The sequence below is a fragment of the Boleophthalmus pectinirostris genome, unplaced genomic scaffold (genome assembly GCF_026225935.1).
Source record: "Boleophthalmus pectinirostris isolate CB_2022bp ecotype Guang Dong unplaced genomic scaffold, ASM2622593v1 HiC_scaffold_16, whole genome shotgun sequence".
In the NCBI taxonomy this organism is placed as follows: domain Eukaryota; kingdom Metazoa; phylum Chordata; class Actinopteri; order Gobiiformes; family Gobiidae; genus Boleophthalmus; species Boleophthalmus pectinirostris.
The window spans coordinates 16,966,098-16,992,214 of NW_026571095.1; the positions used below are offsets into that span (position 1 = coordinate 16,966,098).

Below are 26,117 nucleotides of genomic sequence, written 5' to 3' on the forward strand. Positions count from 1 at the left end.
AATGCAAAGCTAGCAGTATTAGCATGAGAGTGCACCAGCAGGAAGACTGGAATCCCTTAACAACCTAAAAAGTTTGTTGTTCAAAATCCACAAAGCACTGCTATGGCAACAGGAGTGATAAAATGATAATGCTGCACCAATCAGGCAAAACAAAATGAACACTGAATTGGCCCATTTTGTGCTGTTTTCTGATGTAAGTTATAATGTTGTTTCCTCATCAAATACATAGTCAGACTTGTGTTTTGTTTCATTGTTCAGACCCCTGCATATTTAGGATCCGTTCTCTCAAACAGAGGACACTCTGTTCCACCTTGTGATGTTATGTAGTAATACAAGAAGTGCTCCACTGTGTTTTTAAACTTCATCAATGAATCATAGGAGTTGTCCATCTTTGCTGATCATAAGGTAAAAAGATAACTGTTAATTTAACATGTAAGAATGAAACAAGGCACAACTGCAGGTATATTGTTGATGAGAAAACATCATTGCCTAAAACTCACAAGAGTCAATTTTTCATAATATAGAACCTTTAACGATTTCTGAATCTTCTGAATAATGCACTTATAACCTCAGGAGACAAGTATTTGGCTGCATAAGGATAGCAATGGAGACAAATCAATAACATTAAAATATTTGGACCCCAATGGAAGAACCACAAGCCAGAAAAATCCATCATTTTTGTTTTGCACTTTAAGTCTCTGCTTCCACACCTTTTTTATTCTACAAAATAACAGATATATTGTCAGTATCATATGCCTTTCAACTAGAGCCCGACCGATATATCGGTTGGCCGATATTATCGGCTGATATGGGCAACTTTAGGCATATCGGCTATCGGCCGATATGCTTGCTGATAGGGGCCGATATTTCACGTGGGCATGTTATACCTCGTTATAAAGCTTAGACTCTCTACATTCTGTTCATTTAATCCAATTTACAGACAGATAAATGTCCTAATATGTGGCTCCACATCAGTATTTATCTACGGAGTCATTTGTGTGTGTCCATACTGTCCCTGAACACACCACAGAGTCGCGTCACTCACGTGTGTTTACACCTGCAGACATAGATCCAAACACTGAGATTATATTCTTTTTACGGACCATCGGTTTGAGTCTGAATTAAAAGGACATTTATTAGTGCAGATTTGTGATGTGAGGAGGAGCCTGTATGAGCGGTGAGTGTTGGAAATATGTCGACTCTGAAGCTAGTTTTGGTCATTTGTTATGGGTTAGCTGCTGTAGCTCCCGCACATAAGCAGACTGTTTTCTATTGGTCTGTTCTAAAGTGACTATATTGGCCGTATATTTGCTACTGGACCTGCACTGATATGTAAATGAGCTGTGAATAGACGTGTGAATTATGACATTTGCGCATATAATTAATTACCGCGGCGCGCACGTATTTACGGCTAAAGGCTAATAGCGCTACTTTCTTTACTAGTTATGGGTCCGTCGCGAACGAAATGACTCTTAGAGCCGACTCTTTGAAGCGAACGACGGGAGCCTGATCCTTATTGGGAGTGTTTTCTCTTTCTCTCACTTTTTTTCTCTTCACGCCGCGTGCAGATTCGTGGTTTGACAGCGGCAGCGGCTAAAAACGAAACTTTGAGAAATTTGCGGGTACGTAGGATTTAAAAAACAAACAAAAAAACGAGCATATTTGACTGTAGTTTAGCATAAAATAAATAAGTCCCGGTTAAGTCCTTTTTCAGTCCTGGTTTAGACCTGGTTCAGTCCTGATTCAGTCCTGATTCAGTCCTGCTTTAGTCCTGCTTGCAACAAAACAATCTGAAGAGCCACTTGGGAGCCAAAAGAACCAGCAGCTTTTAGTGAGCCGAGCCAAAAGAGCCGGTTCTCCAAAAAGAACTGGAATACCCATCACGAGTGTCTAGAATGTGATGCAAAAATGCCATTAAACCAACCTACTGTCTGTAAATATGATGTAAAGAGGCAGAATAACAATAAATGTTGCCTAAATAAACCCAATTTAAAATCCACCAAAGCCAAACCTAAGTTTTTTAAACAATTCAACATTTACAGTGAATTTTTACATCACTAAATATATCGGCGATTATATCGGCTATCGGCAGCGCCAACTCCCATTATATCGGTTTCATATCGGCCACAGCAAAATCCATATCGGTCGGGCTCTACTTTCAACATCTGGGTTTAGCTGTAAAACGTACTATTTGTTTTGTATTTGTTTTTATCCTCCTTTGGGTTAATCAATATTTAAAACCAACTCATCCATGTTTAATCTAATTTTGGATTTGGTTTAGTTTCATTTCTGACCATGCTTAGCTCTAATTCGGTACTCAGATCATCAGATATTCAAACAGTCAAATATTAACCTATAGCTGATACTTGGTGTGCCTTACATAAAATCATCATATTCTAATATTAAACATATCTTGCAGTCATACATTTTCCCACTTGCCTTACTGCTTTGATATCAAATGCCGCAAATGGCTGGCCTCATTAAAACTGTCTGAAGCCTTCATATTTTCTATCATTCACTGCCCATCTTCCCAATAATTGCATCCCACAGGCAATTTAACTCCTAGGATGTTCATTGAAAGTCATTGATGTCAAGTGCATATATTAACTAACGCCCACTGAAATCTTGAATCTTTTTGCATGCACCTTGTCTGTCTGTGTTCTTCTTGAATTGTATGATTCTATTCATCTTATTTGGAGTATACCCTTTAATAATATCTGTATTCTGAAAGTTATTTAGCCTAGATGTCCAAGGTGCTGCTGTGTTCTCAGTGTCATGAAAGTGTCACCTTTGGCATATTGACTGTACAGTTATACAAAGCAATCCAAAGAATGACAGAGCTGACAGCAGAGTCTTTTGTATTAAATGTATTTTCCTTGACTGAGATTTGGACAATTTACTAACTGATGTAATTTTATAGTAATTTTCTGAGTATTGTTCCAAAGTGCTTCACAGGTAACACAGGTTAAAAACATTCAAAATATGAAACAATGTGAAACAAACATGACCAAACACAAGCACACAAGGACAATGAGAATTAGTCCAAAAAACGTCTTTCTACAAAGGAAAGTGTTTAACTTAGATTTACATGTAGGTGGATGGGAGGGCAGGGTCCAGCCTTGGAAGAGAATACAGCACAGATTTGTACATTGCAATAAGAAATTTAAGTTATTTATAGAAACTGGAGACGCTGCTTTACACATTACCCATAACACCTATAGCCTTTTTTTCAATGTATACCCTAAAGCCATTCATGCTATATTATACGAGATTGCTAATGATAGCATGTTTTATTCCAAACAAAATATATTAGAATAAATCACTATGGGAGTGCCCCCACTGGATGAGGTAGGGAGGAGAGAGAGAGAGAGAGATGAAGTTTGAAGTTTATTTTATCTCTGTCTCACTGCGCACCGTTCGGTTCAATGAGAAGTAGCGATGCGTAAAGCTGCCCCGCGCGGACAACTAACGATGGAGCTGTGTGATTCCCGCACACTGAATTGTACATCTAATTAACGGTTTCCCCTGGTTGTGCTCTCCTCGTGCCGCACCATGGAGGCGGAATGCAGCAGTTACATTAACGTGGATGGTGCGCTCGTGGATGCGTTCTCGTGCCCCAAACCAGGAAATCCTTTGGCCGTTCATTGTTGTGGATTTAACGATATGAAGTACTGCTGCGATGATCCACACAGTTTTTTCCCGTACGAGTATGGATACATGTGGTGGCTGAGGTAAAATTACGCGCACTCTTGAAACAAACAATTTGGATATTGGTAAATGTCTGTTTTTATCAATGAACCTGACTAATTTTAGCACTGTATTCGGCTACTGTTCTTCCCTTAAAACGTCTGGGACTTGTACACCCCAAAATAGAATTTTACACAATTATCAACAAGTTACAAATAATACCCAATGTTAGTGTTATCACCATACCAAAATGTATGTAAAATGTAAAAAAAAAAAAATAAATAATAAAATAAAAATAAAAATCGATTTTAAGGCAAAAGGCTCAACAATATTTATTTATTACTTATTATTAAAAATGGGCAACACAGTGTTTTGACAATTGTTGTGTATGGAATATGTGCTTAAAGTTAATATATATATAATTTTCAACCCTAAATAATTGTCTAACTTTAGTTTCTTTAATACTATTGCACTGGTCTAAAATAGGCAAGATCAAGATCAATGTAAAAGTGGGAAAAGTCAAATGTTGTCCTATTTATGTGATTTTTCAGTAGGCAGATCAGTAGATTTAATGTTAATTAGTATTTGGATATCATATTTTTTGTCAGGCTTAACTTCTGCATAACTTTTTTTTTTTTTTAACCATTACTTTATCTTAATAGTCATTGATCTAATCTTCTAGTCTTGTCTTTCTTCTTTACGGTTTCCTTCTGTCCGTCACTACCCCTCTTGTGTCAGTTTTGGTGCACTGGTTGGCCTGTCCGTTGCTGCTGTGGTCCTTTTGGCATTTCTTATCATTGTTTGCGTCCTCTGCTACCTCTTTATTGCCACAAAACCGAGTCGCCTTGATAACGGGCTGGCCTTGAGACCCAGATCAGCAGGTAGAGTTGGCCTTTTAGTTTTTATTCTTCTACAACAACTTTAAATAAAAACTTGACCATCACACATTTACCTTTAGGCTTCAGATTGATTGTTTGCTGGTCTTTTTAGCAGAGGATTTGGGAGAAGGACCGAGCCATGACAGAGTATCACAGCTTTCTGCTCCACATGGGATCCGGAAGCTTTTTGTGACCAGGAAATTGGGATGTGACAATCAGCAACCCAATTCAGACCACCTTTTTCAGAGATGTTTCCCGGCAAATCTGACTGCAGTCAAAGTGGAAAGTCCCTCTTGTTAGGACTAAACAAAATGCAGCAAGACCTTCTGTGGTCAAGTGGTGCTTGACTTGATCAATGCATTTTCCGAGTAAAACAACACTTGGATCTGTGAGGATGCAAAGACTCTATGGAGATATCTGATGCCTTTGACTTTTTCCAAGCTTTCTTTTATTACCAAACTGAATTTTAAAATGGGATTTTGGAATAGTCAGTTGTTTACTACTATTTTACTTAAAATATTTTTTTCTTGTTCTCATCCTTGTCAGGTTTATCTCTAGGTAATTACTTTGGGAAAATATAATGACACATTGCAAAGATGTGCATCTAGTTGATTTTTTTTTGTTGGAACCAACAGCACAACATAAAGGAAGAAGGATTTACTCATAACATGCGTCTTTTCTGTGTGCTTTTGTTTTAGATCGTTTATGGATTATCAACCAATGAAAGAATTTAAGTATGATTTGTGCTTCTTGGCAATGTGTGATTCTATAACAGTAAAGATCTCCACCCACCGTCTGTCACAACAGACCATTTCTGTTATATGAATGTAAAGCACTAAACAGTTGAGGATGACAATGAAAGATGCACTGTAACTTTGGGTGGAGTGTCTGCCACCTACTTGTCTCCATAGCGATGCTATTGATTTGCCTGCAATGTTCCACTGAATGGTATCAAGCCTGTCTATCTCCATGGAGACAAGCAGGTGACTCTACAAGGCAAAGTTGGAGAGGCAACCCTGTTCAGAGTAAGAATGCATATTTTTTGAGGAAATAAAACATCTGTAATTAAATCCAGTACAAATTTTTATTTATTTATTTATTTTATTTATTTGAGACAGGGACAGCGCACAATTTTCGCATTAACTGTGACAGGAGAGATGCATTGTACATCAGGTTGTAGCATCAGTGCAAATTTCCACCTGTCGTCCCTGGACAGGTTCATTGATTGATTGTATTTTTAATTGACCTTTGACTATCAACTGTTCTGGAGACCTGTAGCATGTTTTGGGTTGATGGGGGAAACCGGAGCACCCGGAGGAAACCCATCCAGACACGGGGAGAAACATGCAAACTCCACACAGAAAGGCCCTGGGCGACCTGGGGATCGAACCCAGAACCTTCTTGCTGTGAGGCATGAGTGCTAGCCACTCAGCCACCGTGCCGCACAAATGGCTTTTAGTTCCTATGCCTCTGTACTGGGTAAATTATGGACACAACAGCCATACTGGAGCAGGCAGTGTTTTACAGCTAGACGTGCATTTCAACAGTTACAGGTAAAAGAAAAATAAAACAGTGGGTGGAGAAAAGCGTGGGTGCTTACAAAAAAAGCATAGCATTGTTTGCTGAATGGGGGACTCCATATTGCCCACAGGTAACGAATAAGAGAGAGAGAGAGAGTGATTGTCATTCAGGAATAAGCTCCAGCACCCACAGACCTTCAGGGTGAACAAGTAGTAAACAAAAGAATGCCTTTTTTTGTTCATTTTGTCCATACAAATTTTGTCAGCCTTAAGACTATACACATTTTATGTACTATACATTACATAGTATCATGTATTATTGGCATTTTATTTGTCTATTTATTAAAATTTAAACCAAAGGATGTCAGCAGCATAAAAGAGTGCCTGGTCACTTGAGTATTAGTCTTTTCAGTCCAAAGTACCTTGAAGCTTTTCAGGATACTTGAATGGTATCATTAAGTCATGTAACACACTATGCTAAAGGTAAGCTGCAGTGACCAAGTGCCCTTGCCTAGAAGCAGTGGTTTTTACTCACAGCAAACCTTTGTTTGTTCTTTGTCCTGTACAACTTTCTTCAAAGTGTCCTCTTTCTATAACTGTTTGTCTGTGCTGTATCAATACTATTCTGTCACACATAGCAAAAAAGGTGCCAAGCTGTTTCAGTCATGACACTGCGGTTAAAAGCATTTGTTTTTTAAGACCACAAAAAACAAAGATAATCTTCAGTCTAAGTTTGCATACATTTGTTTATTTGATAGTGCCTAGTGAGTTTCATTTTAAGAACACATTTTTGTAATATACATATCTACCACATGTAGTGTCTTGCTCATGGCTCAACATCTCCTGGTTCCTTCTGAAATGTATCTTTCTGTTTGGTCTGTGTTTTCAAACGTGTTTTTGAGAAATGTGCTGGTTGACTTGTGCAGACATAATCTGAGCCATATGCACACCTCTGAATGTCACAAGGAAGGGCCAGTGATGTCCTTGTGGTTCTGTGATGTTTTTTTCCAATTACATTCTGTGAATGTTCTGCAGGTTTACTCATGCAACTCTCTGAGAACTTCAAATAAAGACATTTTCTCTCCACTGCTCCACTCTTTTTTCTTCTCAGTACAAGTGCCATTATGCTCATCGATTCATACGCCCTATTTAGTGTACTTTAATGATCTGTATCTTTTGTGTCCATAAAGACAGAATCACTTTCACCAACCGCTGTAAATTTGAAACCTGAAGTGAAGTGATGTGAGCACCACCTGCAACAAATAACACATGATAGTATATAATATTCTACAGTACAACTTTTCTTTCTCAACAATAATATTCACCTATAGCACCTATACAACAGACCCATAGCAATAATTTTTTGATTTGAGTCGTTAAGGCACTTTTGACCCACCAAACCCCTATAGGACTACACTAATTGGTCAAAGAAATGAACTGAGTTTAGAACTGGGCAATGTCTGACTAAAGACATGCCCTGCTGATCAACTAAAAAATCTCCTTTCTGCTGTAGTCCCATATTAATCCTTATATCTATATCTATATCTATGTAAATAAAATGATAAATTGACTAATAAACATTTTGGTCGGCTAAGACACCTTTGACTTATTAATCGACTAAACGACTAAAGGCCTTAGTGATATAAACATCCAATTAAACTGTTCTTCAAGTAAACCTTAAGGCAGTTCTTCTGCTTTCCTGTATTTTCATCCTTAACATTATTTAGTGCACTCAGTTTGAGTCATAAATTAAATGTTTCAACATTTATATTGTGTTTATTGTGCATTCCATCAACACAAATGATATTGTGTTTAATCTGCGATTGCCGTATGAACTGACTTCCGATCATGTAGCTTGATTAGATAACAATATAACAATACTGTAAATCTTAGACAATATTCAAAAAGTCTTATTCAGCCATTATCACTCTATAGTGACAGAATTATACTGTATGTGAATCTTAAAGTGCAGTTTTCATGTTATTCTAAATGTCTTTGTATAAGTTACTTCCTGATGGCTTCATTGAACCATCGAACCTGGCTTGTGCTCTTCAGGTGGGTGGAGGAATTCAAGTATCTCAGGGTCTTGTTCGTGAGTGAGAGGAAGGATGGAGCGTAAAATTGACAAGCGGACCATTGTGGTAAAGAAGGAGCTTGGGGGTCCCACCGGAGCAATAGGAGGAAGTGTCTAGGGTGAGGGAAATGGATGGATGGAAGTTACTTTGTTTGATGGGAGTACCAAAGTTAAGCATATTTATATACTATTTTTAAAAGTTTTGTATCAGTCAAATGGCTATTTTTTAAAGATAATAGGTATGGAATTATACCTCCACTTGTGCTGCATGTCCAGCCAGGAAATAAAAAAATATGAAGCTGGGTCTTGGAAAACTAGTTTGTATTTGTATTTAATAGTAAAACATACACGAATGAAGAGTATAACAGAATAGTGACATGTGCCAACATGGATGCAACTATTGCTTCTCTTCTTTTTCAGGCTCAGCAGTTGGTTGGTTCAGATGTTCCTCTTCCCTATTCTGCAAAAAGCACTCCTACGTGTCTGTAATGCTCAATTAAGCACCACTACAGGACACTGATTCTGCAGGGGCACATCAATTAAACTCTTTATAGAAATAGACCTTCTGAACTTATCACACAGCATATGATGGGAACAGTCAAGAGACAGCATGAGAAGTATGCAGCAGTAATGTAATCTATATTTAACTTCAAAGGAGTGCCAATGAAAGGGGAAAACAAGCGCCAGTTTAGGAGATTATATGCCTTTGAGCTCAGTGCTTTGAATTTTCCCCCTTTTTTGTCATCCAAATTTCTTATTTTTGCACTTGGCACTTTGACGCTTTGAAAATATAAATGACTCTGTAACAATTCCAATATTCCTTTTCCTGTGTGTAAGGGTGAGTAGAGATATTTGTGTGTGTGTTTCAATAGTTTTTTGTTTTTTTTTAAGAATCTTAAATCAGTAAGAAAGAACAAAAAAAGAGGATTTGTCTTGAGGCTGGACCGGCCATGAATATAAAATGAGTTTTCTTCAGTCCTGCTGGCCCCATAATAGCCCCTCTTACATGTTCCACTCCAACCCTCCACCTAACTTCTCAAGAAACCACCCATTATTCACTCAAACCAGGTAAAAGGTTTCACAGCATTTCAAAATGAGCTATAAGTACAGCATGTATGAGTAAGCCAATTACACGAATCAAGAATCTTTGTTCTTTCTCAGATGCTCTGAACCCAGTAGACTGATGCTGAGTGTATTTTTTAATTACATGTTTTAACCATGAGATTTCTTCATCATTAGTGTACTCTACATTGTATTCTGATGAGGCTTGAGTGCTCTTTCTTTTCACTTATCTCCTATCCCTTTCCACATCCCTGTACCTAATTGCAATTACTTGACGAGTCATAGACATTAGGTTAAAAATGTTTCGAAAATAAAGCCGCACAAATGAAAATGTATCACTTGTTATTGTGGCTTTCCCCTCTAAAAGACTCAGCAGATGCGGCTCACTCTTAACAAAATATAAATTAAGAACCTACATATGTTATCATTTAATACTATGTACCAAAAAAAGCATAATATTCTTCTGAGAAAATCATATTTAGGACTGCTACTGCCATGAGAGACTCTTTGTGGTCGCTGCTCACAGTAACATTACCTGAGACTGGTGCGAGTAAATAGACTAAACCTGTCACATGACCTACAATTCATTTTCTTACTCAAGTTATTAATTAACATGAATCTTAAATGCACTGAGCAGGAAGTTGTCCTCTTTAACTGAGCAATGCAACCTTTGCCCACAATAATTTCAGAAGGAGCTTAAAACAGAGAGAAAAAACCTCACAGATTTGGATTCTCGGTTGGAGAAAAAGAACATATCTGAGTGTGAAGCCATCTAACAGGTAAGGCTGTAACTTTAAAAAAAAAAATCTATATCTATATCTTTATTTAAAATCTGTGACACAAGATCAAAGAAGGAATCCTGCGACTGTCTATGAGTTTAGAACAATTGTCTGAGGAATTTACTAAAGCCTGCGACAACATGACAATAATTAGAACAGAGATATTATAATATGATGAAAAAAGAATGTAATTAAAGAATAAACACCAGTTTGAATGTCCAAACGAAAAAAAGAAAAGATAACTTAAAACAAGTGTAAATACTTCTACAGTTTAGGTTAATTATCTTTGAACAGTTTCTATATAGGGAGTCTTATAGTCTTTATATATGCAGTATATATAAAGATATTAGAATTATCTTTGTCCTTAAGTCATTTTATTCTTTCCAAAAACAACCAAATTAATTTGACATTATTGAACCTTTTCTTGTTGTAAGGTGTGTGTTGTAAGTGTATTTTTGTTCATTGCAGTTCATGTGAATTTGTATGGGGAAAGGTGGTTTGGCCTAATATTTAATGAATATGTATGATGGATCAAAATGCCTGATCAAGCTTTAATTTGTTTTTCAGGAGGAACAAAGATGAGTCAGGGGAGCTGCTACCTCACAGTGGTACTTTTGTTCATTTCTGATCTTTTGGAGAGAGACGTGAAATGTGCTCCAATTTCTGAGCTCTATGGAGGTCCACAAAGACATCTCCTATCCGAAGTACTGGATACAGAACTTGCAAGTCCAGCTAAAAATGTCTCAATTGAAAGTAAGTGGCACAAATGCCCTCATCATGTTTTACAGTGCAGTGCTATTTACAACCAAGTGTTTGTGAGTGTGGACTTTGCCCTCTCTGTGACCCCGTAACTGTAGAGTGACCACCTTATATTGCAGAAAAAGAAAGCGAGAGAGACAAAGAGGTTGAATATGGTTGATGACACACTCAGGAAATTTAAGATCATAGATAATAAATGCAATTACACCATGTGATTTTAGTTTTAGGTTTTCACAGAATGTGAGATTGGAATTGCTTAAGTGTCAACATATTAAACTCAATCCCCCCAAAAAAACAAAATCATGTTTTATTTGTAAATCTCACTTATTTACATATATATAATTAATGTGGTATCAATTAAAGAGTGGGGCATTCTCTTAATAAATGGGATGAGGGAAAAGGGTGTGAGTGGCTATGCAGATCAAACAAAAGAGGGACAAGTGCTCACCCTTACAGTGTGAGGGAATGACAGTACTTTTTGTTTTATTGCAGGGGCTGTTGCATCAGAAGGGGGAGTGAGATCTGTGCAGTGGTCGTACTTAGCGGCAGGCCTGGGCACACTCCTCACTCTCTCACTCATTATAGTCATGGCAGTCAAGTTTCGGGTCTTCCATCGTTTCCTGGCCAGCTACAGACACTCGCTGCTGCAAGAGAGCGATGGGATAAGCCAGTATGGACAAGAGGAAGTGGGCTTCCCCAGCAGCATATCGTCCCGAGTGGGAATGGGTCCTGGGACACACACGGAGAATGATGATGATGATGATGATGGTTTTATTGAAGACAACTACATCCAGACGAGTGAGAGGCAGAGGGCAGAGAGGGAGGCACAGGACGAAGGGGAGGAAGAGGAGGACAGTGATGATGAACTGGACCTGCAGTTCACCATTGGCTGAAACAAGTCAACTGTACTGTTAGGACTGCGGTATATTCAAGTGTATAATTTCTTCTTCAAACTGAAGAGCATTTCACAATATGAAGTAAAACAAATCTGGTATCATTGTATGACAGAAACATGTTCACATACTCATTACCATAACTTGTGTTTTTTTTCACAGAACAAAAATCTATTACAATGTTTCTTTGATTTTATATTGTATAAATACACCTTATCTAGATTAGTAAAGATATTGTTCCACACATTACTTTTACAGTTATTTATTTATTTCAAAACTCCTACAGAAATGAGAAGAGGTGGAGATTGTCTTAAATGAGGCTGGTTCTGCTGGAAGACATGTCTCGGCTGGAGACACTGAATACTTGGACAGTTTGTCCACTCAGCGTCTGGACTCTGTGAGCCCTGTGTGTCCTCTGTCTCCTCTTAAACAGCATAAATATACAGAAGAGCCCCACAGCCAGAGTGAGAGCAGCCCCTGCAGACAGCAGCCCCACTCCACACAGCAGCATGTCCCTCCTGTCTCTGTCCCTGTGCACTGATCCCAGACAGAGCAGCACTGTCCCACACAAACACACTGTGCTGCCCACAGCCAAGAGCAGAGCAGGGTCTGCTCGGCCCCCGCTCCTCAGCTGGTCGATGCGTCTCCTGCTGCGCACACAGTTCATGTCCTGAATAGCAGAACTGAGCAGCTGCTTAAGCAGAACCACCAGAGACAGGAGGCATAGTGCAGTGCCCACAGCCAGGCGCCACTCCCCCGACAGGCTGGAGGTGGTGAACAAAAGCCCTACTCCTCCAAAGCCCAGCCCCAGGATCAAAGCCACTGAGGTGCAGTAACAGAGCAGAGACTGCCGGGGCTGTCTGAACCACCACAGCTCTATCTGCTCGTCTAGTACACGCTGATGGAACAGAGCCGGCTCCAACTGCAGCGGGCGTTGCTGATAAATCTGGAGATGTGCCATGTTCTCCACACCTGCTCAAACTACAATGTGACACAAAGAGCAAAACTAAAAAGTCTACTAAAACAAACTTCTGTAGAAGTGCAGACTAACAAACTTCACATATATCTACACAAAGATACTGTATAAACACTCCACCAAGCCATGTCTAGCATAGGTGGTCCATAATGTACACAAGTCATTACTTACATTAGGTGGGTGGTAGGCAATATTCTTCTGCTGCGTTCATCCCACCAGGCCACTTCATCTGAAGCACTTCAGCGACTCTCACCAGGTGACTTAGATTCATGTTATTCAGGGTAAGTCACTATGACTACATCCAGTCGATAAAAGGATGACATTCAAAGGTAGAAAAATCAAGCAGAGGAAAGATGTATCCTCCTTTCGCCACTTTAAGTTCCTGTTCTATAATGACTTCTTCTCACTTCCATAACACCTCAAGCTTTGACAACTTGAGACAGGCAGACCAGCATAGTCTTCACCTTTTATTGCTCATCACTCTTGTGGCTGCAGATCTAGAAAATCCACTGTCAGGATAGTAACAGACCACAATAGTAGCTTTGGACCATGGAAGTAATTGTCCTGTGATAGCCTTGCCCCAGGACAGACAATAGACATGGTGGTGTTGGGGAGAAGGCGGTCCCAGCCTGAGATGTGCTTGCTGTTGTGAAGGCCAGAGTGATGTCAGCGTGAGAGGATAATGGTTGTTCTGTGATCCTGGAGATAGCGTCATTCACAAAGATGTGCTAATGTTCAGATTAGGCACACTGGGTCTCCACAAGGTCATGACACTACACTGGTGATGTAGGCCTATCTTTATAATGACACTTCACTCCAGGATTACAAAGCTGTTTACATAGCATAATGCAACCATTGCCAGACTCACTTTATGTGCTGCCTTTTGGACACGAAGTTTGGGTTATGGATTATTTTATCCCTTATTGCCAGTTCTGTGTGAATTACCTTCGCACTTCCTCTGAGAAATATCCTCACTCCAGCCCATTCCTTGTACAGATTCACAGTAAGTGATGTGCGAACGCCCTCTAGAGGCTACATCGTGAGAGCATGCCTCAGCGCATATATATATATATATATATATATATATATATATATATATATATATATATATATATATATATATATATATATATATATATATATATATATATATATATATATATATATGAGAGAGAGTGAGACAGAGAGAGAGAGAGAGATTGTACCAGATTGTAGTACCAGTGCTAATTTTCACGTGTAGTCCCTGGGCAGGTTCATTCATAATAATAATAATAAATAAACATAAACATAAATAGTAAAGACTAAATACATAAATGTAAATTTCACTACTTTAAATGCTTAGATTAAGATTTTAGTTTCTTTTGTTAAATTGTAGGGAACATGCAACATGCTAGTTGTTGAAAATCATTAGGTTTATAATAAGAATCTTAGGCTACGTCAAAAACATTTTGCGGTTTTTTAATATATGTTAAATGTTAATGACATAAATGTAATGACCTCCTACAGCCACATGGTGGCGATATTACTCAATGTTCCAAGTTTTAGACGACATCGTTTATAACTAGCCTATTTTTAATTGACTAATTCAGACTATGCATTGTTATTTTGACCACTTAGCCAAATCTGGTCTACACAAGACCAAAGCATGCGATTTCACCATATTTCACTTAACAGCCTCGCCGCCACTTGTCCCGTGGTCGTTACTGAGCTGGAGCATTGTTGAGCGGTGTACTTAGAGCTTATTACTTCCCTGCACCTCGGAGCCCATCACGCAGATCGCTTTACTGTAAGTGGACCACGCAGTGGAATGATCCATGCCACAAGAGTCAATCCGGAGCTTTTAAACCAAAAAAAGCAAAGTCAGCACTTGGGTTAATTACCCTTGATAGTAGCTTCGGTCTCCTATAAACGTGAGCGGGAGGAGTGGAAGTCACATGGTCCCTTCATGCGATAAATAATAAACCTCCACGATATGGCAATACATGTGATAATAAATATGCTGCAAATTAAAAGAAGCAAATATGTTTACAATATCTCTATTAAACCACTAGGCCTACATATATATATATATATATATATATATATATATATATATATATATATATATATATATATATATATATATATATATATATATATATATATATATATATATATATATATATGGTGGTGGACATCGCAATACCAAGCGATGGTAATATCAGGAAAAAGGAACACGAGAAGCTAGAGAAATACCAGGGGCTCAAGGAAGAGCTGGAGAGAGCCTGGAAAGTAAAGGCATCAGTGGTGCCTGTGGTGATCGGAGCACTCGGGGCTGTAACCCCCAAACTGGAAGAGTGGCTTCAACAGATACCGGGAAAAACAACGGACATCTCAGTCCAGAAAAGTGCAGTACTGGGAACAGCAAAGATACTGCGCAGAACTCTCAAGCTCCCAGGCCTCTGGTAGAGGACCCGAGCTGAATGAGGGTGAGAGACCAACCACCGTGGAAGGTGAGAAACACATTATATATATATATATATATATATATATATATATATATATATATATATATATATATATATATATATATATATATATATATATATATATATATATATATATATATATATATATATATATATATATAGTTTTTATTTTGTGCTTCACTCTTCTGCCTTGGTGTTATGCCAAGATTTATAAAATAATGCAGGCTTGCATTGGTACCTTGCAAGGGTGGGTTGTGTACTCACTTTTACTCAAATACCTTTGAGACTTTTTGATTAAATTGTACTTCTAAAGAAGTTTTACAGTGAACCTCTTAAAGTAAAAAGTTTGATGCACTTACCAATGTGGGTCTACAAGTGGGAGTGCTGAGGTCCTCCATAGGGATGGTCACAAAACATTGTTTTGTGATGTTTGCCTCACTCTAATGACCTCACCTCAGCTGGGGATGCCTGTGCTTAGGTCCAGCCCAGACACAGTGACAAGTGATTTTGTAGCAAACTGGAGAATCATTTAAAAATTACCAAAGATTTTTTTTCTTTCTTACAGAAAACAAAATATAATCAATAAATAAGTACATAAAACTCTATTGCTCTTCTAAACTTATACAAACACCCTAGACCCCTTTCTCTGTACTGTAGAGGTGCACCGTGCTGAGGAAAACCTCATGCTGCTGCCATCAGGTAGATGATACAGAACCCCACTGGCTCACAGGAATATCTATAATAAATCATTCCTCCCCACTGCAGTCACTAAATAGCACCATTTTACTCTGGTCATATGATTGTATATGGTTTTATTATTACATTTCAATTTTGTCTTGAAACAGACAAATAAAGTATTCTATTCTTATCCATGCTGCTGTGCAAACATGACAACTGGCATAAACTAGCATCTTGGTCATGACTGTTGTCCTGTAACATTTGGCACTGGCAGACATGTAGTGGACAGCACAAAGGATTAACTTATCTCTGTTAAAATGACTGATTATGCTGTCAGCTCTAGTCATGGCCTATATTTGAACAGCAGCCTTTGTTCAGCCCCTAAACCACTGAAGCCACTATAAATAACATTATACCAATGCTTTTGATCGTTCATATACAGTACCATTTGTGCTGTAACAAACCAAGAATGTTGCAAGTTAGATTTGAGATGTCTCCTTATTGCCCCTTCCACTGAGAAGGTGAGTAACTTAATTTGCATATAGATGAGTAACAGTGTATTATTAGGCTATTGCTGAGGGCGGTATTAAAAAGAAATTGTTTAACAAGATTATGAACAAGGGACCTGCAGTGGTGGAACAGGTGGGAACCAGACACTAGGTCACATTTAAGTCAACTTTCAGTGAGGTTATTTTTCCTGGAATGTAAAAATAATTAAGAAGTTGTTATTTGTTTTTTTTAAGTTACTTGTATTCATTCACTTTGGGGAAATGGGTTTCGGACATTTCCCCCATAATGATCCTGCAGTGGGCTATGTCATGTTCACAGGTTTCTTTTAATGATTCTGTAGGCTATCTGATGATTATAGCGGTCCGGTCATTAAAAAGTCAGAAACCCAAACAATCTTTCTTTACTTTGCTCTAAACGTTGGGAGAGCGCCCACGAAAAAAACAACAACACTGATTTATTCTTTATCCCACCCACATCTGTTCGTCACGCGGGTTTGAGCCAACCAGGACCCGGGCGGCAGGACGGAGGCGGAGGCGCGGTGAGAAGCGGCGCGGAGGCTGGCGTCGCAGCGCTACAACAAGAAGAGGTCTGCTGTCGGGCTTTTGTTTAGTGGATGTGAATGAGCTCCATCACCTGCTCCAGAGATGTGGACGGATTTACGGACACTGTTACTTTTACACTCGCTATTTCTACGGCTTTATTTCACCGGAGGTTAGTGCGTAAAAATGCGCAAATTGATTTTCATTTGCCGTGTGGATCAAATGTGAAAATCTTCGTCCAGCTTGTTAATGAGCTGTGCAATTGGAAGCGCTTCTGTTACTCAGTCCTCGTGTTTCTCATATCAAACAAAAACACATTGGCTTTTATTTATCATAACTAATTCCAATGCGTAATGTATATTTTACCAGGTAGACTTGCGTAATATCACGTGGTTATTTTAGAAGAGGAAATCATTGGAGTGTTCAGTTTTCTGGTAGTGAGCATCCTTAGCCTGCCGCATCAAAGCTAGCAGCATGCACTGTACTCTTCTTTGCAGGGCATTGTGTCTCTTTCAGTTAGTTTAATAATAGCTTGTGAAAAGATAGTAAGTGCAAGAAACCCTGCCCTGACGCTCTGTGCTCCAAATCCAATTGACCTGAATGAATGCTGAATATCAATTAGGCATTCATTTGCAAATTACTCTTGGACTACCGCTACACTATCATGTTGTTTTAAATGTCCATTTGTCACTATTATGTGGTTCAGTCATTTTAATTATTTTATAGCAACGGATGAGTGTGAAGATGGACAGTTTCAGTGCAGTAACCAAAGGTGTATACCGACCCTCTGGAGGTGTGACGATGATGACGACTGCTCAGACAACAGTGATGAAGAAAACTGCCGTAAGTGTCACGCATTGGCATAATTATGCTAAAAATTCTAGATAAGGTACACAACACTTGTACATTCATTTAACAATCCAACGATTTATTTAAAACTGTAATTTAAGTGTTTTTAATGCTTTTTAAAATGTATTATCAGCTCATTTAAGTGGATAAATAATAATTATCATCTTCCTATTGACGTCAATGGAGCAGAGATTGAATGCCTACATAGACTACTGAATACAGAATACAGGGAGACATGAAAGAGCCCTAATGAGGCATGGCTTTTTATATCATTTATAATTAAGGGACCAACAGGCAATTCACATGTGTTAAATGCTTTTGATGATATGTTGTGCAAAATCACACAAACATTTAATGTGTGATTGTTGTAGCGTGTTAGTAATTGCAAAGTTGCCTGTTAATAATGCTGTACAGATTTTCATCTATCTATCTATCTATCTATCTATCTATCTATCTATCTATCTATCTATCTATCTATCTATCTATCTATCTATCTATCATTTTCTAGACTCTGTTGTTTGTGCTCCTCAACACTAATATTCTACTTACATCATATATGATGGTGATTGGTAAGTTGTGATTAATGTGATGAGTTGTTTCAGCCCTAGCAACAATCTACAACTTGTTAGGACCAAAATTCACATGTGACTTACTGTGAGCAAACTTCACAGTAGAAAATCTTTTTTGGCACTCACGTTTCTTTTAATGAGTTGGGCCTACTAAATTAAGCTGTTTTTTGCATTGTTAGCTGACAATGTCATAAGTACTTATAATATATGAAGTAGAAAACTTGTTTGCTTTGTGAGATTCTGAATTTGTTTTTTGTGTGTAAATAATTGAAACTTCTTCCTGTTTTGATTTTGAGCCAGTGGCCTACTTATATTTGGAGATGCTAGTGAAGTTGTGCCAAAACAGTGCGTGTGCGTGGCCTGGCAGATTCCTTTGTGTCCGCTTTAATTGTGGCTCAGGAGAAATCCCTGCACCTCCCTCACACAGACATTCTCTGTGTATATATACTAGTACACAGTGTGTGTGTACACTGTACTGTTATTTGTCTCATTCTCCTGCGGCGCCCCCTGTATATACTGTATTTATATTGTATATATACTGTATACATACTTCTAAATGTCCCTGTGTGAATATCTTAGATGTGTTTGAATTGTTGCACTGGGCAGGATGTTCCCTCAGGCATGGCCAAGAAAAGCAGGTCATTTGGAGTATTGTCATTTTCAATAATTGATGTGTCATATAATTCTATACGCAGACAACACAATTATTATTTGGCTGGATATATTCAGCTGCCATGGGTTTGGAAATGGAAATTACATGGGAGCCATTCCCATGAAATGGGAGAGTAAAATGCTGTAACCACCAATATTGAGATAACAAAACAGACTGCCAGCATCCATTTTAACACACGTAGAGGTTCATTCATGTGAGGGCCAGCGAAATTAGGGTTATGCCAAGTTTCTGATGTGGTTGGATAAATACACCAGGAAATGTCATCCATCCATGTTCCTGTAAAAGACAGGGTTCAGGATTTTGGAATTTTCATTTTCATTTCAGTAGTTCCAATAACATTATATCAAAGTATTATCTATACAAGAAAACAGAAACAGGCAGATTAGATTAGTTTATTATGCAGTCCTGTCAGGTACGGTTTTAAAGCTCAAAGCTGTCTTCAAAAGCTCATAAAGTGCTTCTGCCACTCACTATTGACAGTTCAATATGAACGCGCCATTATAGTAGAAAAGGCTTTCAGTCTTTTTCTGTTCCTCCTGTGTGTGGGCAGGTAATGACTGATTATTCTACTATTCACTTTTTCTTGGTGTTGCTTTTACCTTGTTTGATTTGAGAGGTTTTCAGACTGTTTGAGAAAACAATTACTTGAACAGTTGAACACAATGAAAAACTCTTTACAATTCAAGCAATGGGCAAAGATAAACCTAAATTAAATTATAGCAGTTTTGTTCTGAATTTGTATGGGCTCTAGATCATAATGTTAGCCTCTGTTTTATTTCTACTATTTGTTTTATTATAGTTAAGGTCCACTTAAAATTTGTCCCATCACGCCTGGGCAACCTGTCAGGAGCAGTGGATGTTGCATTGGTGGAAAGTGTTTGTGCTTGCTTCAGGGCAGGAATGCTAACCACTTTTTAAACCATTTTTCTTTCCTGTCTTCCACTGTAGTATAAGTCACGAACTGCAGTGAGTGTGCAACAGAGCATTGTTATGAAATTTGCTGACAGGAATAAACATTTTCTGCAGCCTTGTATTCATGACTGCAGTCTCACCTTGTGTCTAAACTGAGGCTGTAGTTGACCCAGGACACACCTTTTAAGCACAAGAGGGATTTGGCTGCAGACCTCCGCCCAGACAACCGAACCCCAAGGAGGGCCCTCACATTTACAGAAAAAACAAGTCCAATCCACTTTCCTAACCTTAACCATTGCAAATGTGTGCCTAATCTTAAACAGACACTATGGCAGAACATTCACAGACAACTACATCTAATATTGCATATGCTATTTACTTATACTTATATATCTATATACTTTATTTATTTTTTTAGTTTTTCCTTGCAGAGAAGGAGGATCTAAGGACAGTTATCCATTTGCTCACTTTCTTTTGTTTCAAATTTAGTTTTTACTGAAAGAGCAGATCACACATTCCAACATACAGAATAAAACCACTATGTTCATGCTTTTCCATTTTTTACATATACAATCTTAGAACAATTGGGGGGGCAAGGGAACATAAAATAACTTTACATGAAATCTGATTTCACATATTCTGTCAGTTGTCTAAATCTCTTGTACAATGTCAATCCAGTTCTCAGTTGTTGGTCGCTCAGGTTTAAGCTCTTTCCTTGTTACTCTCTTTTTACTTATTTCTTGTTCTGGTTTTGTTAAAGTCATCAAGCAAAAAACAAAAAAAAAAAACTTTGCAGATGTTGGTGAATCTCTGGCCACACATGGATGATGTCACATTCACATTCCCCAAAAAATATGGAAATAATTGGCCATTTGCTTGTTTTCTATAAATGATGGTTAATCTGGCTGTTTGTTATTGACCACTGTTTGATTTTCTAACTTTCAGTCGGTAAGGTCCTCTAGGTGGATCTCTGCACTCAACCTTTTTTGAACACTGCTAGTACCAATGAAAAATCTAATATAATGTATGCTATATGATCTCTCCATCATTCCTGTGAAGTCCCCTCCCCCAGCCCTCCTCCAGACTGTGCACCCCCTCCCCCACCATCACACCGGGCTCCCCACTGACCATCGGTCTGTGCTTTGCTTCCATATAGTCACACAACTGCACATGCACCCTCAGCATATAATGCACAGTCACCAGATGCATGCCAGATGTTTTTCCTATTATATCAGGTTTTTACCATGCCACTCTTCACAGATACATCTTCTTATTTCACATGATTTAAAATGGCATTCTACCTGGATGACTGAGGGATTTTACACACAACAGCATGTTCATTTGAGATATTATAAGGTTGCTTAATATTTAGATAATAATATAAATTGATCCTAAGCTACAGGGATGATATGGCCAGCATTTGACACTAGACTGCAAGGGTGGTCCATATTGACCAAAAATAAGTCTTCTTTTTTAATAATAATGGATATTATTTAAATAATAATACTATCCTCTGGATACTGGGACTCTGTCATAACTATGTGAAATGTGTCCATCTGAATGATTTACTGTGTCGTGGATGAGCACCACTTGGAGTTTGTTTGTTTTTTTTCCTTTGGTGAAAAAAAGTTTGGACATATAACATCTGTTTCTGCCCAGTGAGATGTAATGTGTGGCAGTGTTACTGGAGGAGAATGTATTGAATTGATTTTTTGATTAAGTATGTTTTGTTTATCAAAATAAGACAAAGACAAAAATATTATCCAAATGAGTGAGTGAGCAGAACAATAGCATTTGCATGTGTTACTGTTTTTGTCCCGTAACCTTTCGCTAGTTCAGGTTTCAAGTCCAATATTGCACACTATTTTTACCATTGCTTTAGTATAATTTATGCATCAGTGTATTTTCATATGTATATACTATATAGTGCATGTACTACAGCTTTAATTCTGATTGAAATTGAAATTGAAATGTGCCTGAACTCCCTGTCTCTGTAAATGCCATCTTTGCATTGTAGGTTCTATCCCCTGTCAATCTCCTGAACATGGTGCTGGTGATGGTACAGATTTTCTGTTGATTACAATACAACAATTAACCATTAACCTTTCACATACATTTCCAAGTTTAACTTTTGTTTTTCTTCCTACACTAAGAGCACCATATGTGCCTGGTTAACATTGTTCATGTTCAGGTTTGTGTCTTTGTGGTTGAGCAGAGGCACAGATTAGAGCAGTGTCACAGCCTGGATCGGCATTCCTCTTTTTAGCTTTTCATCTTCACCACTGATAAAGATCTGTTTCATCTGTTCTTCATGAATCTTGCATGTACCTGCCCTGTAAAGCTCAGAGTCAGCAGCACAGTGCCCCCTGTGAGTCTAAACGCCTTTACGTTTGTGACACTGTGGCTCCTCTCCTCTCCTGCTGTTGTTTATCCGCTCACTCTAAAACCTTTCATTCAAGACACAGGTTCTTCCATGTTATAGTTGAGATCTGCCAATGCACAAAGCCTTTACATCCTCTAGAGAGACACTGTGAGACTCACACAGGCACAGGCTTTGGATGTGTGTTTCAAAGCAGCACAACACATTCAGATGTATTGTGAAAAATGTGTTTAGATTTTGAATTTTGATTATGGTACTTCAGATTTCTTAGCAACTGGCACGGACTCACATTCTGTTCAATTTACAAGATTAATTGGTTAGTTGATGGGTAATCGATTATTGATTAATTCTTAACCATCCTCTTAATGTCATTGTACTTTACACTGAAATAAACAAGCTGATTCTCAATAGTCACCAAACCATTATCAAAAGACAATCATTAAAAAAAAGACAAACTATAGACTTGGATATTTTTCTTCAGTTAATTTCCTTATGGCAATTTAAAATCACACAACCACTGAATCAGTCAAATATTTTAGAAATCACAAAAGTGGAGGAAAAAGTCATATGTCGTTATGTTATGTATTTGGATGTGGCTGTGTGAGGAACGGCCACTTTGCAGTCTGGAAAAGGCTCCTTGCCATTTACCTTTAGATCTTACTGAGTCCTCTGACAGGATAATTTTCTTTTATCATCATACACCAGTGTCATTTTGGATGATGCAGAAATCCTACAGAACTCACTCCAAGCTCCAGTCACCATAGATCTACAAAAGCATTTTGTTATGACGGGCATCCATCATGAAATGCTCTGGGGAGGGAGCAGAGAGTCCTCCTCATCTTATGGAGTGGACTCAGATGACAGGCTTGTTTTCTTGGGGTGGACATGGAGAAGGCGGCACACTTCAACACAAAAAACTGGGCCTTGTAGATAATCTAGGCCAACAAGAAAATGGGATAAGAATGAGTGAAGTTGAAGTGATAGAAAACTTGGCAGAATAAATCATTTTGACCTGAAGGGGGAGACTGGGAGGTTGTTTATGTTGCTATCAAATTCTCTGGTAATCTGCACGCTTGTTGACGCTGTACACACACATAGAGAAAAGATTATGCTTTTATCTCTCCACGCAATGAGGCATGTCTCCTTTTGGGTCTGTAGTCAATTTCTGTTTCCACATCGCTGTGGCAGTGTGTGACAAATTCATATGAATGGTCAGAGTAAAGCAATTTTTGGATCAACCATTGATGGATTTCCAAGTACCTTTTGAGTGTTTTGGGAAAGTTGAAAAATGCTTGCCTCAGTATTATGTGTGGTAGTCGTATTGCCAACTGGCCTGTGCTGGTCCCTATCAAAGTTCACCCAGTTTCATTATAGGAAATCTACTGCTTGTATTGAGCTATAATAGCAGATTAGTGAGTGCGTTTAGTGAAGATGCCAAGAGGAGCCAGAAACAGATCAGGGGGAGGGGAGGAGTAGGATTAGTGGTATGCCTGCTCATTTCACGTAAACCCACTTAAAAGCTGGCATTTCATTGTGCTATCTAAATATACACATACAGTAGATCACCAGTGTCCAAACTATGGCCTTAGGGCCAAATGTGACTCTCAAATTATTTTTTGCTGACCCTCAGGCCTCCTGCTGAATTTACTCTAATGATCAGGCTGTGCATTTTACCGCAAATGTAAATAATTCTACCTCTACCTCTGTAACTTCATTTACATCACACGGCATTGTGATAAAGACCTAAAATTAATTTTCCACTGGATATTGGGACTGGGATTATTTTTTTTCCTTGGTGAAAAAAAGTTTGGACATATAACACCGGAGATGAGTGAGTGAGTTTCAGGTTTTGAATATTTTTGGTTTATCATAGCAAGACAAAGACAAAAATAAGTGAGTGAACAACAGCATTGTGATTCATGTGATTTTGTTTTTGGTATGTACTGTATCTGAACAAATTAATCTCCTTCTATCAATTTATTTGGATTTATACATCAACGACAAATCCACAGATTCCTTTCTTGTGGTAAACTTTTTCTTCAGGGCACTGCTGGCGTGTCCAAGCTGTGACTTTCTCTGCACATCACTTTGACAGAGGCCCACAAGGAAGAAAGCAGACACATGTTGCACCTCTGACTCAACTCTTTCTCTCTAAACCGCTATCGGCTGATCTGGAACTGTCTGCTGGAGATTTGTGTTTGTAGTCCACACACACAGGGCACGATGCCAGACCAGTCAAGTACGCTGCCCACTGAAAATAAAATAATACAAATATGTTTGGCTCAGGCTGTACAATGCATTGAAACAGTCAGGCCCTGTTGTGTTTTATGGATGATCAAGCTAAATTTGTGTCATCTCAAGTCACTCAAGCCTTCACCAATCGCTTATGTCACAACAGCCATTTTGTGTGGGAAGCATCATGTGATCTGTTGTGGAGTGAGCCCACCTGCCAGCAACTCTAACAAGAAACACAACTCATTCATCACTACGCATATAGACACAAACGAAGTAGCCCCAAAGACTGTATAATAAAGCAAGGCCTGTGCTAGGACCATCCATCAGACCAAGAAAACCCAAGGCCAAACAGGGTACAATGTGGAATATATTTTAATAAACAGAATGCATTTTGTGTTTAATAATACATTTGTACTACAAGGTTATGTGCAATAGTGTAACATTATTTGATTGAATTGATTCAGTTAGCCTGCAAACACTGAGGTCACATTTTTAACTGTATTTTCAATAAAAAAAACAAAGAGATTGATTGACATAGCAGATAATGTTGATACATTTTTGTTGAATTTTTTTTACCATGTAATTTGGTAAATCAATTACATATTAACAGTTTGTTTATTATCATCTTTATATGACACAACTTTTACTATTTTGTGTAATCATATGAATCTTACAATCAGGGCAGATAGTGGCAATGTAGTGGCCTGACCACCCAGGCCCTTCTACCTCAGAAGAGTCTGGACTGTAGAGCGTGAAAAACCTCCATCCAAATTTGAGCAATGCAGAAAATGCAGAAGAAATCTCCATTTGTATCATTGAGAACAAAATATATAACTTCTTTTACCTGAAATAAGTAATAGTTTAGTGCTTTGATTGTTGATTCTGAGAAAATCCATGCTGTTTCTCAGTCCTTAATGTTGGTTTTTTTCTCCATTCTTATGTGTATAGTTAATCTGCCTGTCAATCACATCCTGAGAAATTGAGGAGACAGAATACGGCTCCAGATCCACTCGTCTTTGTAAAGTTTTGTCAGAGCGTGTGGTTCTGGCTGATCAAGAAAGCGATGTGGGGGTCCCTGAACTATACACTTCATTCATTATGTAACTGATTATAAATGGAAACACTGTCTGCATCTTATATTATATTGAGATAGATTGGTTTTGAACAGAAACAACAGTAAATGCATTGTCTAGGATTAGTGCAGTAGAAAGATGCTGAGCTTTGAGTTGTCAAGTTGTAAGAATTGCAGGAAAAAGACCCATAAAGTTGGTGTAAGGGAGGAGGGAGATAGAGAGCAGACAATAGATTTGCTGGTAGTTCAAAAACTTGTTCAACTCTATGTTGTTAAAATTAAATAGCAGAAGTTTCTTGGAAGTAAAGTGAGAAAAACGCCACCAGAAAATCAAGTAGGATGAGCAGTGAGCTGGCAGATGGATTCCTGACCTCTTGTGCTTTGGGCAGGCAAATTATGATCAAAGCTATGGTTGCTAAGCTTTGCCTGGAGATAGATTCAGTTTTAAAGTATCACTATAGGACCCACACATGCACACTACTGTAAATCTTTACTACACACACAGGCAGAACAGAGCGGCGCATGCAATACCAATGAAGCTCTGCTCTGTTTTATTGGGTTAGGGGAGCGGTGATGTAATGACTTGTGACATAGATCAGCAGAC

General features: G+C 38.3%; 3 protein-coding genes across 3 annotated transcripts in view; 2 read left to right on the plus strand and 1 right to left on the minus strand.

Moving 5' to 3' along the window:
- Window positions 1-3,531: 3,531 nt before the first annotated feature.
- Window positions 3,532-4,865, plus strand: shisal2a (shisa like 2A). The gene is made up of 3 exons (XM_020939410.2): window positions 3,532-3,731; window positions 4,426-4,568; window positions 4,678-4,865. Exons 1-3 carry the CDS (start codon window positions 3,553-3,555, stop codon window positions 4,863-4,865), a joined length of 510 nt encoding a protein of 169 aa, XP_020795069.1. The 5' UTR covers window positions 3,532-3,552.
- A 7,097-nt stretch (window positions 4,866-11,962) lies between these two features.
- tmem125b (transmembrane protein 125b) lies at window positions 11,963-12,613 on the minus strand. Its single transcript, XM_020939412.2, has one exon. The coding sequence runs from the start codon at window positions 12,611-12,613 to the stop codon at window positions 11,963-11,965; it is 651 nt and encodes a 216-aa protein (XP_020795071.1).
- A 3,931-nt stretch (window positions 12,614-16,544) lies between these two features.
- Window positions 16,545-26,117, plus strand: part of LOC110173414 (low-density lipoprotein receptor-related protein 8-like) — a 65,280-nt gene continuing 55,707 nt past the window's right edge. Inside the window, exons 1-2 of the mRNA XM_055151936.1 lie at window positions 16,545-16,602; window positions 17,550-17,670. Of these exons, the coding sequence (XP_055007911.1) occupies window positions 16,545-16,602; window positions 17,550-17,670 (179 nt within the window). The remainder of the gene's footprint in view (window positions 16,603-17,549; window positions 17,671-26,117) is intronic.

Bases quoted from the DNA above. Each gene is read 5' to 3' on its own strand.
- shisal2a (XM_020939410.2), top strand. From the start codon at position 3,553: ATGGAGGCGGAATGCAGCAGTTACATTAACGTGGATGGTGCGCTCGTG. The intron at 3,732-4,425 runs GTAAAATTACGC...CTCTTGTGTCAG, and splicing joins GGATACATGTGGTGGCTGAG to TTTTGGTGCACTGGTTGGCC. The intron at 4,569-4,677 runs GTAGAGTTGGCC...TGGTCTTTTTAG, and splicing joins CTTGAGACCCAGATCAGCAG to CAGAGGATTTGGGAGAAGGA.
- tmem125b (XM_020939412.2), bottom strand. From the start codon at position 12,613: ATGGCACATCTCCAGATTTATCAGCAACGCCCGCTGCAGTTGGAGCCG.